General features: G+C 48.9%; 1 protein-coding gene across 1 annotated transcript in view; it reads left to right on the top strand.

Moving 5' to 3' along the window:
* iqcb1 (IQ motif containing B1) overlaps positions 1–18,814 on the top strand; it is a 43,985-nt gene extending 25,171 nt beyond the window's left edge. The window contains exons 9-14 of the mRNA XM_056301448.1: positions 5,682–5,748; positions 6,118–6,193; positions 13,452–13,600; positions 14,271–14,408; positions 14,926–15,082; positions 17,562–18,814. Of these exons, the coding sequence (XP_056157423.1) occupies positions 5,682–5,748; positions 6,118–6,193; positions 13,452–13,600; positions 14,271–14,408; positions 14,926–15,082; positions 17,562–17,788 (814 nt within the window). The 3' untranslated portion in view covers positions 17,789–18,814. The remainder of the gene's footprint in view (positions 1–5,681; positions 5,749–6,117; positions 6,194–13,451; positions 13,601–14,270; positions 14,409–14,925; positions 15,083–17,561) is intronic.
* Positions 18,815–19,517: the final 703 nt, after the last annotated feature.

The raw sequence follows: 19,517 nt of genomic DNA on the forward strand, positions 1-19,517 counted from the left end.
CTGTCTGTCTGCCTCTGTTTGTCTGTCTGCCTTTCTGCCTCCTCAACTGTCTGTATGTCTGCCTTTCTGCCTGCTCATCTGTCTGTCTGTCTGCCTGCCTCTGGCTGTCTGTCTGCCTTTCTGCGTGCTCATCTATCTGTCTGTCTGTCTGTCTTTCTGCCTGCTCATCTGTCAGTCTGTCTGTCTCTGTCTTTCTGCCTGCTCATCTGTCTGTCCGTTTGCCTGCCTCTAGCTGCCTTCCTGCCTGTCTGTCTGCCTTTCTGCCTGCTCATCTGTCTGTCTGTCTGCCTGGCTGTCTGTCTGCCTTTCTGCAACTCATGTCTGTCTGCCTCTGTCTGTTCTTTGCCTGCTCATGTCTGTCTGTCTGCCTTTCTGCCTGCTCATCTGTCTATCTGCCTCACTGTATCTGCCTCATTTGTCTGTCTGTCTGCCTTTTTGCCTGCTCATCTGTCTGTCTGTCTGCCTGGCTGTCTGTCTGCCTTTCTGCAACTCATGTCTGTCTGCCTCTGTCTGTTCTTTGCCTGCTCATGTCTGTCTGTCTGCCTTTCTGCCTGCTCATCTGTCTATCTGCCTCTGTCTGTCTGCCTCACTGTATCTGCCTCATTTGTCTGTCTGTCTGCCTTTCTGCCTGCTCATCTGTCTGTCTGCCTCTGTCTGCCTCTGTTTGTCTGTCTGCCTCCTCAACTGTCTGTCTATCTGCCAGTTTGTTTGTCTGTCTGTCTGTCTGTCTGCCTGCCTCTGGCTGTCTGTCTGCCTTTCTGCCTGCTCATCTGTCTGTCTGTCTGCCTTTGTTTGCCTGTCTGTCTGTCTTTCTGCCTGCTCATCTGTCAGTCTGTCTGCCTTTCTGCCTGCTCATCTGTCCGGTCTGTTTGCCTGCCTCTAGCTGCCTTTCTGCCTGTCTGTCTACTCATCTGCCTGTCTGCCTTTCTGCCTGCCTTTCTGCAACTCATGTCTTTCTGCCTCTGTCTGTTCTTTGCCTGCTCATGTCTGTCTGTCTGCCTTTCTGCTTGCTCATCTGTCTGTCTCTCTGCCTTTCTGCCTGCTCATCTGTCTGTCTGTCTGCCTTTGTTTGCCTGTCTGTCTGTCTTTCTGCCTGCTCATCTGTTAGTCTGTCTGCCTTTCTGCCTTCTCATCTGTCTGTCTGTTTGCCTGCCTCTAGCTGCCTTTCTGCCTGTCTGTCTACTCATCTGCCTGTCTGCCTTTCTGCCTGCTCATCTGGCTGTCTGTCTGCCTTTCTGCAACTCATGTCTGTCTGTCTCTCTGCCTTTCTGCCTGCTCATGTCTGTCTGCCTTTCTGCCCGCTCATGTCTGTCTGTCTGTTCTTTGCCTGCTCATGTCTGTCTGTCTGCCTTTCTGCTTGCTCATCTGTCTGTCTCTCTTCCTTTCTGCCTGCTCATGTCTGTCTGTCTCTCTGCCTTTCTGCCTGCTCATGTCTGTCTGCCTTTCTGCCCGCTCATGTCTGTCTGTCTGTCTGCCTCTGGTTGTCTGTCTGTCTCTGTCTTTCTGCCTGCTCATCTGTCTGTCTGTTTGCCTGCCTCTAGCTGCCTTTCTGCCTGTCTGTCTACTCATCTGCCTGCCTGTCTGCCCCTGTCTGCCTTTCTGCCTGCTCATCTGTCTGTCTCTCTGCTTGCTCATGCCTGTTTGTCTGTCTGTCTGCCTTTCTGCCCGCTCATGTCTGTCTGTCTGTCTCTGCCTTTCTGCCTGCTCATCTGTCTGTCTGCCTGCCTCTGGCTGCCTTTCTGCCTGTCTGTCTGCTCATCTGTCAGTCTGCCTGCTCATCTGTCTGTCTGCCTTTCTGCCTGCTCATGCCTGTCTGTCTGCCTCTGGCTGTCTGCCTTTTTGCCTGCTCATCTGTCTGTCTGCCTCTGGCTATCTGTCTGTCTCTGCCTTTCTGTCTGTGTGTCTGTCTGCCTGCTCATCTGGCTGTCTGTCTGCCTTTCTGCAACTCATGTCTGTCTGCCTCTGTCTGTTCTTTGCCTGCTCATGTCTGTTCTCTGCCTTTCTGCCTGCTCATCTCTCTGTCTGCCTTTCTGCCTGCTCATCTGTCTGTCTGTCTGCCTCTGGGTGTCTGTCTCTCTGCCTTTCTGCCTGCTCATGTCTGTCTGTCTGCCTTTGTCTGCCTGTCTTTCTGCCTACTCATCTGTCAGTCTGTCTGCCTTTCTGCCTGCTCATCTGTCGGTCTGTCTGTCTGTCTTTCTGCCTGCTCATCTGTCTGTCTGTTTGCCTGCCTCTAGCTGCCTTTCTGCCTGTCTGTCTACTCATCTGCCTTTCTGCCCGCTCATCTGTCTGTCTGTCTGCCTGGCTGTCTGTCTGCCTTTCTGCAACTCATGTCTGTCTGCCTCTGTCTGTTCTTTGCCTGCTCATGTCTGTCTGTCTGCCTTTCTGCCTGCTCATCTGTCTCTCTGCCTTTCTGCCTCCTCAACTGTCTGTCTATCTGCCTGTTTGTCTGTCTGTCTGCCTTTCTGCCTGCTCATCTGTCTGTCTGTCTGCCTGCCTGCTCATCTGTCTGTCTGTCTGCCTTTGTCTGCCTGTCTGTCTGTCTTTCTGCCTGCTCATCTATCAGTCTGTCTGCCTTTCTGCCTGCTCATCTGTCGGTCTGTCTGTCTCTGTCTTTCTGCCTGCTCATCTGTCTGTCTGTTTGCCTGCCTCTAGCTGTCTTTCTGCCTGCTCATCTGGCTGTCTGTCTGCCTTTCTGCAACTCATGTCTGTCTGCCTCTGTCTGTTCTTTGCCTGCTCATGTCTGTCTGTCTGTCTTTCCGCCTGCTCATCTGTCTATCTGCCTCTGTCTGTCTGCCTTTCTGCTTGCTCATCTGTCTGTCTCTCTGCCTTTCTGCCTGCTCATGTCTGTCTGTCTGTCTGTCTGCCTGCCTGCTTATCTGTCTGTCTGCCTTTCTGCCCGCTCATTTCTGTCTGTCTGTCTGTCTCTGTCTTTCTGCCTGCTCATCTGTCTGTCTGTTTGCCTGCCTCTAGCTGCCTTTCTGCCTGTCTGTCTACTCATCTGCATGTCTGTCTGCCTCTGTCTGCCTTTCTGCCTGCTCATCTGTCGGTCTGTCTGCCTTTGTCTGCCTGTCTGTCTGTCTTTCTGCCTACTCATCTGTCAGTCTGTCTGCCTTTCTGCCTGCTCATCTGTCGGTCTGTCTGTCTGTCTTTCTGCCTGCTCATCTGTCTGTCTGTTTGCCTGCCTCTAGCTGCCTTTCTGCCTGTCTGTCTACTCATCTGCCTTTCTGCCCGCTCATCTGTCTGTCTGTCTGCCTGGCTGTCTGTCTGCCTTTCTGCAACTCATGTCTGTCTGCCTCTGTCTGTTCTTTGCCTGCTCATGTCTGTCTGTCTGCCTTTCTGCCTGCTCATCTGTCTCTCTGCCTTTCTGCCTCCTCAACTGTCTGTCTATCTGCCTGTTTGTCTGTCTGTCTGCCTTTCTGCCTGCTCATCTGTCTGTCTGTCTGCCTGCCTGCTCATCTGTCTGTCTGTCTGCCTTTGTCTGCCTGTCTGTCTGTCTTTCTGCCTGCTCATCTATCAGTCTGTCTGCCTTTCTGCCTGCTCATCTGTCGGTCTGTCTGTCTCTGTCTTTCTGCCTGCTCATCTGTCTGTCTGTTTGCCTGCCTCTAGCTGTCTTTCTGCCTGCTCATCTGGCTGTCTGTCTGCCTTTCTGCAACTCATGTCTGTCTGCCTCTGTCTGTTCTTTGCCTGCTCATGTCTGTCTGTCTGTCTTTCCGCCTGCTCATCTGTCTATCTGCCTCTGTCTGTCTGCCTTTCTGCTTGCTCATCTGTCTGTCTCTCTGCCTTTCTGCCTGCTCATGTCTGTCTGTCTGTCTGTCTGCCTGCCTGCTTATCTGTCTGTCTGCCTTTCTGCCCGCTCATTTCTGTCTGTCTGTCTGTCTCTGTCTTTCTGCCTGCTCATCTGTCTGTCTGTTTGCCTGCCTCTAGCTGCCTTTCTGCCTGTCTGTCTACTCATCTGCATGTCTGTCTGCCTCTGTCTGCCTTTCTGCCTGCTCATCTGTCGGTCTGTCTGCCTTTGTCTGCCTGTCTGTCTGTCTTTCTGCCTACTCATCTGTCAGTCTGTCTGCCTTTCTGCCTGCTCATCTGTCGGTCTGTCTGTCTGTCTTTCTGCCTGCTCATCTGTCTGTCTGTTTGCCTGCCTCTAGCTGCCTTTCTGCCTGTCTGTCTACTCATCTGCCTTTCTGCCCGCTCATCTGTCTGTCTGTCTGCCTGGCTGTCTGTCTGCCTTTCTGCAACTCATGTCTGTCTGCCTCTGTCTGTTCTTTGCCTGCTCATGTCTGTCTGTCTGCCTTTCTGCCTGCTCATCTGTCTCTCTGCCTTTCTGCCTCCTCAACTGTCTGTCTATCTGCCTGTTTGTCTGTCTGTCTGCCTTTCTGCCTGCTCATCTGTCTGTCTGTCTGCCTGCCTGCTCATCTGTCTGTCTGTCTGCCTTTGTCTGCCTGTCTGTCTGTCTTTCTGCCTGCTCATCTATCAGTCTGTCTGCCTTTCTGCCTGCTCATCTGTCGGTCTGTCTGTCTCTGTCTTTCTGCCTGCTCATCTGTCTGTCTGTTTGCCTGCCTCTAGCTGTCTTTCTGCCTGCTCATCTGGCTGTCTGTCTGCCTTTCTGCAACTCATGTCTGTCTGCCTCTGTCTGTTCTTTGCCTGCTCATGTCTGTCTGTCTGTCTTTCCGCCTGCTCATCTGTCTATCTGCCTCTGTCTGTCTGCCTTTCTGCTTGCTCATCTGTCTGTCTCTCTGCCTTTCTGCCTGCTCATGTCTGTCTGTCTGTCTGTCTGCCTGCCTGCTTATCTGTCTGTCTGCCTTTCTGCCCGCTCATTTCTGTCTGTCTGTCTGTCTCTGTCTTTCTGCCTGCTCATCTGTCTGTCTGTTTGCCTGCCTCTAGCTGCCTTTCTGCCTGTCTGTCTACTCATCTGCATGTCTGTCTGCCTCTGTCTGCCTTTCTGCCTGCTCATCTGTCTGTCTCTCTGCCTGCTCATGCCTGTTTGTCTGTCTGTCTGCCTTTCTGCCCGCTCATGTCTGTCTGTCTGTCTGTCTCTGCCTTTCTGCCTGCTCATCTGTCTGTCTGCCTGCCTCTGGCTGCCTTTCTGCCCGCTCATGTCTGTCTGTCTGTCTCTGCCTTTCTGCCTGCTCATCTGTCTGTCTGCCTGCCTCTGGCTGCCTTTCTGCCTGTCTGTCTGCTCATCTGTCAATCTGCCTGCTCATCTGTCTATCTGTCTGTCTGCCTTTCTGCCTGCTCATGCCTGTCTGTCTGCCTCTGGCTGTCTGCCTTTTTGCCTGCTCATCTGTCTATCTGCCTCTGGCTATCTGTCTGTCTCTGCCTTTCTGTCTGTGTGTCTGTCTGTCAGCTCATCTGTCTGTCTGTCTGCCTCTCTGCAACTCATGTCTGTCTGCCTCTGTCTGTTCTTTGCCTGCTCATGTCTGTCTATCTGCCTCTGTCTGTCTGCCTTTCTGCCTGCTCATCTGTCTGTCTGTCTGCCTCTGGATGTCTGTCTCTCTGCCTTTCTGCCTGCTCATGTCTGTCTATCTGCCTCTGTCTGTCTGCCTTTCTGCCTGCTCATCTGGCTGTCTGTCTGCCTCTGGCTGTCTGTCTGTCTGTCTGCCTGTCTGCCTGTTTGTTTATTTAAACATTTTTACAAAGTAAAATAGTTTTTACCTGTGTTTATGTGTGACTTTGTGTATGTTCAGAGCCAAGAAGAAGCTACGACAGGAGCAGGAAGTGGCTTTGCGTTTAGAGGAGGAGCTTAAATACCAGGTGGGCATGGCTTTAAACATATCATATAGGGGCGGGGCCTAACACCCTGAGGCGATGAGTTATTAGTGTTCTGGGGGACGAGGTGTTTCCAAAGCAAAACAAGAGTTCTGTAGCTAGTGGATGTGGGGAAGTTGGATCTGTAGTCACATGACTTAGCGACCGATAACGCACTGCAGTTGCTGTTAGCTGTGCTGGGTGTTGCACGGTAAATAAAGTGAATGGTGTGTTGATGGGCAGCCAGTTACCACGGACACACAACACTCAGTCGAGAAGAACAACAGGAAGACTTTAATCAGTCAACTTGGTTTTATTGTGTAACCTCGACTTTGTGTGTGTGTGTGTGTGTGTGTGTGTGTGTGTGTGTTTCAGGTGTCTGTTAGGAGACAGCGGGCCAGAAGACAGTTCCACCAGAAACAACGGGAGCTGCTACAACTTTTGCCACCAGGTAACACTGGCAGTTTTTTTCCCAGTTCAGATGCTCACAGTGTGATAACTCCATGGTCTTCATATTGGTCATAGTTGAGCTTCATAACTATTACAATCTGCTTTTACTTCACAAAGCAGGAACTGATGCTCTGATCACTGAAACTCACACATAACCCGTCATATAAGACAAGTCATAGTAAAACTTTAATGGAACACAGTTATGCTTATCAGGCTTACATTCCATGTATTATATTTATATTATTAGTACTAGAAGAACCCCGCTACAATGTAGCGGTTTGGTTATCCACCCGTCGAAATCTCCCTCCTCTTCATCCTGCCAGCTAACCGCCTTCCCCCTGCCCCTAAACCCCCCCCACTCCAACTCCCTCCCCCCCAAATGCCATTTTTAGAAAATGCATAATTATGCATAATTATTATAATTATATTTTAATGTTCTGCTATTTTTTTGGTCCTCTCTGGAACAATACCTACCACCTCCAAAATAAATTAGGATCATAAGTGCATTTTTGCAAAAATGCATATATTTTGCATAATGCCAAAACATTTCTAAGTCCCAGAAAAATTTTTAGAGGTGAAAAAAATCAAAGATGCTCAGAATCATCTGAAATGCCGAGAAAAGTGGTTTTTAGCCATTTTTAGAAAAATGCATGTTTTGCATATTTATGCATAATTTTAATTTTCTGGGATTTTTCCCTTACTTTCAGAGACAATACCTATCACCTCCAAAAAGAATTAGGATCATAAATGCTTTAGTTTTCAGTCCCGCTATCTACACTAACTAACACACACACACACACACACACACACACACACACACACACACACACACACACACACACACACACACACTACGAAAATATATGAGTAGATTATCTTGACATTTAAGTCTACTTTCAATTTAACTTCTACACTTGAATCTAAACTCCAGTCTTTTCATACTCTTATTCTAAGTCCATCTCCCTCAGACACGAGCAGCCTCAGCTCAGACCAGATTGTGATACTCTATAGACCTCCTGGCTCTTACTTAGTACTTCTTGAGGTATTTGCGGAATTTGTCTCAGGTCTTGTTACTCATTCTAATTCGTGGTGATTTCAGTATTCATCTGATTAAGGCTGCTGATCCTCTATGTAAAGCCTTTCTGGTGCGAGTTGGTACTTTTGGGTTCACTCGGTTTGTTCAAGAGTCGACTCATTGTGGGGGGTCACATGATGCAGCAAGGCTAGATAGACGCTAGCCCGGGGGCTCTCCAAATAAATTCTTTTTTTGTTGACTTTTCCCCCCTTTTTCTCCCCAATTGTACTTGGCCAATTACCCCACTCTTTCGAGCCGTCCTGGTTGCTGCTCCACCCCCTCTGCTGATCTGGGGAAGGCTGCAGACTACCACATGCCTCCTCCGTTACATGTGGAGTCATGTAACTGCGATTCCCCCCAGTTCCCCCTCCCCCCAAACAGGCGCCCCAACCGACCAGAGGAGGCGCTAGTGCAGCGACCGGGACACATACCCACATCCGGCTTCCCACCTGCAGACACGGCCAATTGTTGCCTGTAGGGATGCCTGACCAAGCAGGAGGTAATACAGGGATTCGAACCGGCGATCCCCATGTTGGTAGGCAATGGAATAGACCGCCACGCTACCCGGACGCTCCTACACAAGGATGTTTTACTGCATAATGATGTTTGCTGGCTGAGCAAAGGCCATGTGTTGGAGAGGGTGTGCGACCTGTGCCACGAGGTCGCACAGACAGCTGGAAGGATCACACTATTCCCCCCAGTTCCCCCTCCCCCCTGAACAGGCGCCCCGACCGACCAAAGGAGACGCTAGTGCAGCGACCAGGACACATACCCACATCCGGCTTCCCACCGGCAGACACGGCCACAAACAAATAAATTCATTTCAAAACGTTTATAAACACCCAAACCCACTTTTAATTCAGTCAGACAGCTGTAGTATGCCCTTGAGACCCAGGAACAAACAACTAAAGTCAGCTAGGGAGCAAATCCCGACATCTGCAGGGAAAACTATTACTGGGACTGGCAACCAAGAAGCTCGCATAAAGGCAGCGGCACAGGAACACTTGAGCAGAGGAGACTCACTTATTCTTCAACAAGAGATAAGAAACGGTAAACAAGCCATCTCCAGTAAACTCAACTCTAAAACCGCAGAAAACAATCAGTCTATCTCTGGACTGAAAACTATGCTGGACAAGCTGAGCTCCCGCGTAGCCGAGGCGGAGCAGCGTGTTGGTGCAGCGGAGAACCAGTTGGTGGAGCTGAACTCTCATAATGGAGAAAGTTGACCAACTGGAAAACAACAGCCGACGCAACAATATACATGTCGTTAATCTTCGAGAAGGCTGTGAGGGAAACAATCCAGTAAACATTTCACTGAGCCCCTGATAGTGGAGCAGGCACATCGGGCTTGTATACTCGATCCACTTGCAGACCAGACCAAGACCTGTCCTGATATACCTGCTCAAATATCAAGATTGGACCAAAATCCTACGTGTCACCACCCAGCAGTCCGGAGAGAATAAGGGTCTCAGCACAGGCTTATCATGTACGATGGTAAGCCTGTGCCGTTTTTCCTGATCTGAGTGCCAGCTCAATGAAACGCAGGAAGGTGTACAATCGAGTTAAGGAGCTTCAATCTAAGGATATTCCATTTGCCCTACTCCATCCTGCAACACTGAGGATCATTCCTGTGTGACTCTCCAGCAGAAACATAATGGACGAAAACAGGTGGATAAAAACTGGACAGGCAGCCGTAGTTCTTACGAGCTGCCATGTCTTCATGCTTAAAACTGTCGTCACCTCTTACATTAAAGACGTTCTAGATAATGTAAGTGATGACAGCACCCTCCGTTTACATTTGATAGATTGGTTTCAGTTTAACCGACTCATTTGTGTGCTAACAGTTTTTGAAACGGTTGTTTTTAGTATTTGTAATAATTTCTTGCTTCACTTAAAATTGGATACAGGAAGTCCCCGGATTACGACCGAGTCCTGTTTTTGAGTCTGTTTGTAAGTTGAATTTGAAGGCAAGTCGGAACAGTTATGTACAGTTCACATCTAGCGTCAATTAGTCAAATGTTTGTCTTAGTATATAGTATATATTTGACCCAAAACATCATAAATATTATATTGCAGTAATAATAATAAATGTAACTACAATACAGTATGTATAACTGAGAGAGAGAATGTGTGTATAGGTATAAAAAACTTTAAAGAAACATTTCTTACATTTTAAACTCCCCACCTGCCACTGTCCCTGGAGCAGGTCGTGACCTGCGGAGGGCAGCCGTTTGATGCCAGAAACGAGAGCCCGCTTGGGGCTCGCCTCACCGGTTAAGTGAAAAAAATGATAAGAGCGTTTCACCTCTCTCTGAACGCTTTATTATTTCTTTATTACTCCGCGCTCTCTACGGTCCTTGACTAGACAGTCACTCACCAGCAAAGTCCCAGATAATCAACAACTGTCCCAACCCAAGAACACGGCCTGCGTGAAAAAGCGCAAAGTCCACCAGGAGAACCGTCTGGACTGATCAGTTTTGCTTTATTTTACAGGACTACGCCAATGCCGAACCGACATGCTTGATATGCATGCAGACCGCAGCTGTCTGCACAGCAAATCATCTCAAGTGGCACTTCAACACTATGCATGCTGCCAGTTTTAATGCCAACTACCCCAAAAAATCACATCGCCACAAACAAAAAATAGCCGGTATGATAACATCATACAGGCACTCCGTTTCTACCATCTGTAAATCAACATCGGCACAAGAGAGAGAGTGCAACAGCTGCATCACTGCATGTTTCATGGAGCCTTGCTGAAGCTAAGAAGCCATTCACTGATGCTGAGCTGATGAAAACCTGTGCAACTGATACAGTTGGTGAAGTTTTAAGTCATGATGAGCAAAATAAGAAAATGGTTGTGGAGCTATTAAAGCAGGTGCCATTGTCGGCTAACACGGCAACAAGAAGAGTAGAACGTTTAGCAGAGGAGTGGTTTTCCAATCTACTCACTGATTTGAAGGAAGCAGAAGCCATATCACTAGCCATGGATTCATCCTGTGACCGAACCGATATGTATCAATCCACCAATGTGCTATCTGTGTTGGCAAGATGTTTTGATGGGAAGACCTTTTGGGAAGAGCTGCTTTGTTTGCTTCCTCTGCCTGGGCGCACAACTGGGGAGATCATCTCTAATGAATTAACACAGTCCTTTGAGAAGAATGGCTTGGATGTGAGCTAAATTGTGTCTGTTGTCACTGATGGGGCTCCGTCAATGGTGGGACAAAACAAGGGCTTGGTGAGCGGGCTTGCTGCTGTTAACCCAGCACTCAGCATTTCATTAAATTATTCACAAATCAGTGTTGTGCACTATACTGAGTGGGGAAAATGAAAGAGGTGATGGATACTGTGACAAGACTGGTACATTTCGTTCGCGAGGGTTCTAGTCTGTAACATCTAGTCTGTAGCATGTAGTCTGTAACATGTGGTCTGCAGCATCTAGTCTGCAGCATTTAGTCTGCAACATCTAGTCTGCAGTATCTAGCCTGTAACATCTAGTCTGCAACATCTAGTCTGCAGTATCTAGCCTGTAACATCTAGTCTGCAGCATCTAGTCTGCAACATCTAGTCTGCAGCATCTAATCTGTAACATCTAGTCTGCAACATCTGGTCTGCAGCATCTAGTCTGCAGTATCTAGCCTGTAACATCTAGTCTGCAGCATCTAGTCTGCAGCATCTAATCTGTAACATCTAGTCTGCAGCATGTAGTCTGCAACATCTGGTCTGCAGCATTTAGTCTGCAGCATTTAGTCTGCAGTATCTAGTCTGTAACATCTAGTCTGCAGCATCTAGTCTGCAACATCTAGTCTACAACATCTAGTCTGCAGTATCTAGTCTGCAACATCTAGTCTGCAGCATCTAGTCTGCAACATCTAGTTTGCAACATCTAGTCTGCAGTATCTAGTCTGCAACATCTAGTCTGCAGCATCTAGTCTACAGCATCTAGTCTGCAGTATCTAGTCTGCAACATCTAGTCTGCAACATCTAGTCTGCAGTATCTAGTCTGCAACATCTAGTCTGCAGCATCTAGTCTGCAACATCTAGTCTGCAACATCTAGTCTGCAGCATCTAGTCTACAGCATCTAGTCTGCAGTATCTAGTCTGCAGTATCTAGTCCACAATGTCTAGTCTGCAGTATCTAGTCTGCAACATCTAGTCTGCAGCATGTAGTCTGCAACATCTGGTCTGCAGCATTTAGTCTGCAACATCTAGTCTGCAGTATCTAGTCTACAACATCTAGTCTACAACATCTAGTCTGCAGCATCTAGTCTGCAGCATGTAGTCTGTAACTTCTGGTCTGCAGCATGTAGTCTGCAGTATCTAGTCTGCAGTATCTAGTCTGTAACATCTGGTCTGCAGCATCTAGTCTGCAGCATGTAGTCTGTAACTTCTGGTCTGCAGCATGTAGTCTGCAGTATCTAGTCTGCAGTATCTAGTCTGTAACATCTGGTCTGCAGCATCTAGTCTGCAGCATCTAGTCTGCAGCATCTAGTCTGCAACATCTAGTCTGCAGTATCTAGTCTGCAGTATCTAGTCTGTAACATCTGGTCTCCAGCATCTAGTCTGCAACATCTAGTCTGCAGCATCTAGTCTGCAGTATCTAGTCTGCAGCATGTAGTCTGTAACATCTGGTCTGCAGCATCTAGTCTGCAGCATCTAGTCTGCAACATCTAGTCTGCAGCATCTAGTCTGCAGCATCTAGTCTGCAACATCGCCTTTCCAGAGCATCACTGGAGGAAATGTCCGTGGAACACACAGACCCCCCCCCTCTTTTTCTCCCCAGTTGTATCCAGCCAATCACCCCCCACTCGTCCAAGCCGTCCCGGTCTCTGCTCCTCCCCCTCTGCTGATCCAGGCAGGGCTGCAGACTACCACATGCTTCCTCCCATACATGTGGAGTCGCCAGCCACTTCTTTTCACCTGACAGTGAGGAGTTTCACCAGGGGGACGTAGCACATGGGAGGATCACGCGATTCCCCCCAGTTCCCCCTCCCCCTGAACAGGCACCCCAACCGACCAGAGGAGGCGCTAGTGCAGTGACCAGGACACATACCCACATCCGGCTTCCCACCTGCAGACACGGCCAATTGTTGTCTGTAGGGACACCTGACCAAGCCGGGGGTAACACAGGGATTCGAACCGGCGATCCCTATGTTGGTAGGCAACGGAGTAGACCGCCACGCTACCCGGACGCTCCCACACGAGGATGTTTTACTGCATAATGATGTTTGCTGGCTGGCTGAGCAAAGGCCATGTGTTGGAGAGGGTGTGCGACCTGTGCCACGAGCTTATGTCATTTCATCTCTTCGCTCATGTCTGTTTTCTCTCTCTCTGAATTGTGTCTTCTCCTTTCTCTTCTCCCGTGTGTGTGACTGGTGTGTGTGAGCCTCCCGGTGGGCCTGTGTAGCTTGTCCTCCTGTCAGGTCTCCGTGGTGATGGTGGTCGTGTGGCTCAGGTCCTGGGCTGTTCTGATGGTGTCTGGACACTGCTTGGCATCCTCCTCATCATATTCTTCATATATTTTATAATGACATTATAATTGTCTTGTCCTCTTTCGGCGCTGTACTGTGTAAGTTGTGTCAACACAACATCATGGCACGGTGTGCGTCTTGGGAGTGAGATGCTCCTCTGCTGCTCTCCCTGAGTTTCCTCTCCCTGTTAAAGGTTTTAGGGAGTTGTTCCTCATCCAGTGTGAGGGTCTAAGGACAGCATGTTGTGCTGCTGTGAAGCCCCCTGAGGCACATGTGTAACTTGTGATGCTGGCTATACAAATAAGACGGACTTAAGAGCTATATAAGAATGTTTGTGTGCAAGAATCAGTACAGTTGCCAGACAATGTCCAAGTACACGACGCAGACTGACACACGCGAGCTCGTGCCACACGTGGGGAAGAGTCCAGAAGCCTGTGTTTGGACTGCATGTGGTATTTGGGGTAATGAGTGTACAACAGACATGACACATGACATACAGCCCCCCCCCCCCCGCCCGGCAGTACTGCTGATGATATGTAACGTTTATGCTCCACGAAAAGATACACGGTGGCGGTGGAGTGAGCTGTATGTGTGTGTGTCCGCGACAAATGAGTAATAAGTGTTAAACCATTATACAAGGCTTTGACTTAGAGGAAAGCCCATGAAGCTAAATGTGTGTGTGTGTGTGTGTGTGTGTGTGTGTGTGTGTGCAGGCCTGGTACAGCCCTACCTGTCAGAGTGTGAGCGTTGTGCAGCTGTATTGATCCAGAAGGTGTGGAGAGGTTACCGCCAGAGAAAACGCTACAACACAAAGAAACACACACACACCCTGCACCGTGCAGCAAGAATCCTGCAGAGAGCGGTACTCTCACACACACACACACACACACACACACACACACACACACACACACACACACACACACACCGTGACTCACATGTCGGCAGCCAAACTACACAACAGTGTCACTGTACTTCCGCTAGACGCGCCACAGCCAGACCAGCTCACTGCACCGCCCTCCACGCTGCATGACGCTGCATGGCGCCGCCCGCCGTGAGCTCGGCTGGCTGGCCGGACGCCCGCACACACAGCTGGGGGACATTACAGTCTAATTTACGCTCCAAATGTCCCCCGGCAGACACAAAGTGTCTCTCCAGTTGTCGCGTTTATGCTTGTCGCAATGTCGCCGACCGTCTCCTGGTATCTATGGAAACGTTTCGCGTCACGCGCTGTGTTGTAAACAGCAGCGAGTGTTATTTTTATGAATGAGCGCGCGTAATGTGAACAACGCTCTCAAGCAAAACCATGGCAACGCTCGAACGCCTCGTCCCTTCAATCCAACTGTCCAATCACAGCTAACCGACATAAGGCGCGCGAGTCTGCGACATAAGAACCTGTGTCGTGTACACGACGGCCCTGGGAGACACCAAAGTGTCTGTCATGACGTCAACATTGTCGCGAGACATCTGTCTGCTGGCCGACGTTTGGAGAATAAACTGGGCTTTACTGCTCCTCCTCCTCCTCCCCCCAGGTCCTCCGCTTCCTCCGTAGACGGCGGGCCATGAAGGCCCTGCCCACCCCCCCTCTCTGGACTGCCGAGGCCAGTCTGACAGACAGCCGCAGGGCCGAGCTGAAGAGAGAGGTGGAGGACTATACCTCCCTCCACCCCGTGAGTGAAAACCCAGCGTGTGTGTGTGTGTGTGTGTGTGTGTGTGTGTGTGTGTGTGTGTGTGTGTGTGTGTGTGTGTGTGTCTCTATTCTCGCCTGGTCTTTGTACAGCTGGTGATCTGGTACATAAAGGGTTCAGGGTTTAGTGAGCAGCTGACGGAGGAACGTCTCCACAGTCCAGTCCTCAGTGTGCTGAGCTGGATCCAAGCCTTCACCGTGTTGTGACATGTATGAAGCATGGTGTGTGTGTGTGTGTGTGTGTGTGTGTGTGTGTGTGTCTCTATACTCGCCTGGTCTTTGTACAGCTGGTGATCTGGTACATAAAGGGTTCAGGGTTTAGTGAGCAGCTGACGGAGGAACGTCTCCACAGTCCAGTCCTCAGTGTGCTGAGCTGGATCCAAGCCTTCACCGTGTTGTGACATGTATGAAGCATGGTGTGTGTGCTCTCTCTGTCTCTCACCTGTCTCTCACCTGTCTCTCTCTGTCTCTCACCTGTCTCTCACCTGTCTGTCCTCCAGTCCTCCATAGTGTCAGAGGAGGGCTGCAGCAGGCTCCATGACGAGGTGCAGCGGCTGCTGCTGCAGAAGCTCCAGAGCAGAGAGGAGCACAGGAGGGAGGAGGACCACACACAGGCCTTACTGGTCCAAATCAACACACACCTGCAAATACTGAACGGTATGACTTTAACACACACACACACACACACACACACACACACACACTAGTGTGCAGGAACTGACATAAAAACAATCCGACTGTAAATGTTTTTTCAGGCCAAGTCTTCTGGTTTTGTCTCCAAAGTTTTGAAGGACTTTGAAAGTGTTGGTAAGTGACAAGTTAATGGATCAAATGACACATGTCACCGGTGACACCATGACTAGAAGGAAAACGGCTATAAAATAAAAGCTGTGCACAGGAGACAGCACACCCCTCGTCCTAACCCAAAAGAAAAGGAAGCTAGCCAGGTAAACAAAGACAGGAATCACACGCCAGCGTCGTCAGGCGACGTGATGTCATTCCAAAGCTGACGCCACATCGATCCCTCGTCATGGTTTCTGGCAGCCATCCTGCTCAGCATGGATTCAGCCCAAGCCATAGTCACTGCATGTTTCTCCTCTTCTCCTTTTACTTGTTTTTTCCCCTTTTTCTCCCCAACTGTATCCGCCCAAGTACTCCACTCCTCCGAGCCTTTCGGTCTCCTCCCATACCGCCAGCTGCTTCTTTTCACCTGACAGTGAGGAGTTTCACCAGGGGGACATAGCGTGTGGGAGAGTCACGCTATTCCCCCCAGTTTCCCCTCCCCGCACAGGCGCCCTGACCAACCAGAGGAGGCGCTAATGCAGCAACCAGGACACATACCCACATCCAGCTCCCCACCCCAATCAAGCTGGAGGTAACAGGTGGATTCGAACTGGGATCCCCGTGTTGGTAGACAACGGAATAGACCGCGACACTACCCAGACACCCCTCTTCTACTTCTTTCGGCTGCTCCCGTTAGGGGGCGTCACAGCAGATCATCCGTCTCCATCTCTTCCTGTCCTCTGCATCTTCCTCTCTCTCACCAGCCACCTGCATGTCCTCCCTCACCACATCCATAAACCTCCTCTTTGGCCTTCCTCTTCTCCTCTTCCCTGGCAGCTCCATATTCAGCATCCTTCTCCCAGTATACCCAGCATCTCTCCTCCACACATGTCCACACCATCTCCATCTTGTCTCTCTTGCTTTGTCTCCAAACCGTCCCACCTGAGCGGTCCCTCTAATATACTCGTTCCTAATCCTGTCCTTCTTCATCACTCCCAATGAAAATCTTATCATCTTCATCTCTGCCACCTCCAGCTCCTCCTCCTGTCTTTCATCAGTGCCACTGTCTCCAAGCCATATAACATAGCTGGTCTCACCACCATCTTGTAAACCTTCCCTTTAACTCTTGCTGGTACCCTTCTGTCACAAATCACTCCTGACACTCTTCTCCACCCACTCCACCTTGCCTGCACTCTCTTCTTCACCTCTCTCCTGCACTCCCCGTTACTTTGGACAGTTGACCCCAAGTATTTAAACTCGTATGCCTTCGTCACCTCTACTCCTTGCATCCTCACTATTCCACCATTCACTCATTCTGCTGGGTTCAGCGTGGAGGACAGAACAAAATAGGTGGAGTTTTTAAAACTCCGAGCAGGACAAGTTTGTAATTTTGTTGTTGCCAAAAGAAAAAAAACAGTTCTCAATTAAGAAACTTTTAATAGGTCTGTGGAGCTACTGAGGGGCACCACTTTGTAAACCATGTAACAAACCTAAGCTATGTGTATCATATAGGCTACACATATTGCCTACCTACAAGCTATCTGACTATTGAAACACACCTGATATGCCTACTTGGTTGGACATGTGTTTCAAAACAACGGCTTTCTTCCTGAGGTCTCTATACAATCCTAAACATGTGTTGCACAACTCAGGGAATTCGGACTCACACATTGACTTTTCGGCCGGCATGGTGGCGCAGTGCCTAGCAGTCGCCTCACAGCAAGAAGGTCCTGGGTTCGAGCCCCGGGGTAGTCCAACCTAGGTGGTCGTCCTCTGTGTGGAGTTTGCATGTTCTCCCCGTGTCTGTGTGGGTTTCCTCCGGGGGCTCTGGTTTCCTTCCACAGTCCAAAGACATGTAGGTCAGGTGACTCGGCCGTACTAAATTGTCCCTAGGTGTGAATGTGTGTGTGTGTGTGTGTGTGTGCGCCCTGTGTGATGGCCTGGCGGCCTGTCCAGGGTGTCTCCCCGCCTGCCGCCCAATGACTGCTGGAATAGGCTCCAGCATCCCCGCGACCCTGAGAGCAGGATAAGCGGTTCAGATAATGTATGGACATTAACTCTTCCTCCATTTTGTCTTCTGTGCCTGGCTGGCTGCCTCGTTTCTATTGGCTGTGAGGGTAGCTGTCACAGCGCGCCCGCGCTTTGCTCAGCGCACCGAAAAGCCTACGTGGAGTGGTGCCGTTGTCGCGTTGTGTATGAAACGCCCCTTATGTTGTGTGTGAAATGTCCCTTAAGTCTTGTAAGGTGAACCTTGCACTGACCTCATACAGGGCTCCTCTGGAATCCAATTGATGGAAATTCATCGTAGCGATGGAGAATTTTTATCCCTGTGGTCTATCTGTTGCCCCTCCAGATGCCCCCTCCCTTCCTGTTGCCATGGAAACAGATGTGGAGTTGTTCCAGAGTCGCTCTGTTCCTATTGCTACCAGAGCTCGTCAGTCACACAATGCAATGCTGCAGGCCAGCCGGGACCCGTGGTGGGGGATGCTGGGAGATGCTGATGACATAATTTCCTGCCCCGGCCCAGAAGATCCCACCCATCTGAGGCTTGGACAGCTTTTCCTGGGGGGTGAATTCTGAAAGGCTGTCAGTAAACTGGATAAGAGGACTTTTAGTTACTTTGTTCAATGTTGGTGTCTGGTAGGACTTCTCCAAGAAAAATGACAGGGTGCATAGTGTTTGCCATCTTCATCATGTAGCCAAATGAAGAAGAAGAAGGCAGGTAGTGTTGAGTTTGAAGAAGGGAAGTTGCTGTCTAATAAGCAAACTGTATGAAAACTGAAACAGTGGGAATGTGTTTCCTTCATCGTGATGCTGAAATCTGAACGTTTCTCTCAGAAGCTTGAAGCACAAGATGATTTTTGAAGGTTTAAGAGTTGGTTGGAAATAAGCTGTACAAAATCTGGAGATTTACTGACTGTATGTCTCTCCTCTTTCTTTTATACCTTTAAACTTAAGGTAAGACATTTCATGACAATCATTTGTTTTCCTCACAGAGAAAGAACCTGAACATAAATAAAAATACATAGTAAAAACTTGATGAACTTACTGCTGCTTTACACACTCACAACACACTACGAGTCTACTGTGTGTCTGTCATTACATCACAAAGACTTTTTATTCAGAACCAGAGAATTAAAGCATCAGCGGCACAACAATTCCATATCTTCAGTATGTACTATGGCATGAACTGGTCACCATGGAAACAACATGCATTGCCATGGCAACGTGTATGGGATTTTCCAAAACTTTTCTCTGTTAGGAAAGAGATGCAACGCAACCACATAGCACTATGCAGTACAGCCTGTTCAAACAAAAACATTCTTTTGTGTGTGGGGGTGGAGTGGGGGGGCATCATCTATCAAAATGTTCAACCCCTTTTTCAGCCTGTTCTTTTCTAACTGAATGTAGTATATGTTATCTGTGAAATGGGCTGCTGTCATTAGAGGTAGAACATGTCTGAACTTTGAACTAATTTACTTAATTTCAATTAAAAAGGAATTTAATTAAGAGGAAGAATGGTATGACTTGTGTCCTTCCTCGAAACACGAGGTCCTCAGACAGATGACGAGTTCTTAACATTGGGAAATAATGGCTGTCGTTCAGCTTTTGTAAATGATGCCTCAGACAAACAGAGCGATGCAGTTTAATTTGTGTTGTGGTTCAGGAAAGTGGACGAGACGGGAGATGAGGACCTCTACTCAGACTGCAACAAGACCAAGAGGAAAACAGTTGCACAAAAAAATCATTCACTAAACTACAATTTCTCCAAACACAAAAATATAATGAAAGACAAGAATCCTTATTACACGAGAGTTTTTACAAGCATCAAAAATAACCGCCATGCAAACTGAGGCTTTGGGGGGACAAACTGGGAATTCAACCTCGAGTCATTTTGGGAATTTGGGGAAACTATGCTGTGATTGTATAAAAAGAAAGCATTAGTAGATAACAGTAAATCTAAACTGGTGATTTGCAGCAGAATTGTTGAACAGGACCAGAGGGAAATGTTCACACAGCATGCAGCCTTTAACATGAAATGCAGGTGACATGTGAATGGGATCATTTCCTCTCTAATACCTCCCACAAACTGACTGGACCAGCAATACTCACATCCTCTGACTAACGGTGTGATGGATGAAGATTACCTCCCCTAAACTGACTGGACCAGCAATACTCACATCCTCTGACTAACGGTGTGATGGATGAAGATTACCTCCCACAAACTGACTGGACCAGCAATACTCACATCCTCTGACTAACGGTGTGATGGATGAAGATTACCTCCCTCAAACTGACTGGACCAGTA

This window comes from Lampris incognitus, chromosome 21 (assembly GCF_029633865.1).
Source record: "Lampris incognitus isolate fLamInc1 chromosome 21, fLamInc1.hap2, whole genome shotgun sequence".
Taxonomy (NCBI): Eukaryota; Metazoa; Chordata; class Actinopteri; order Lampriformes; family Lampridae; genus Lampris; species Lampris incognitus.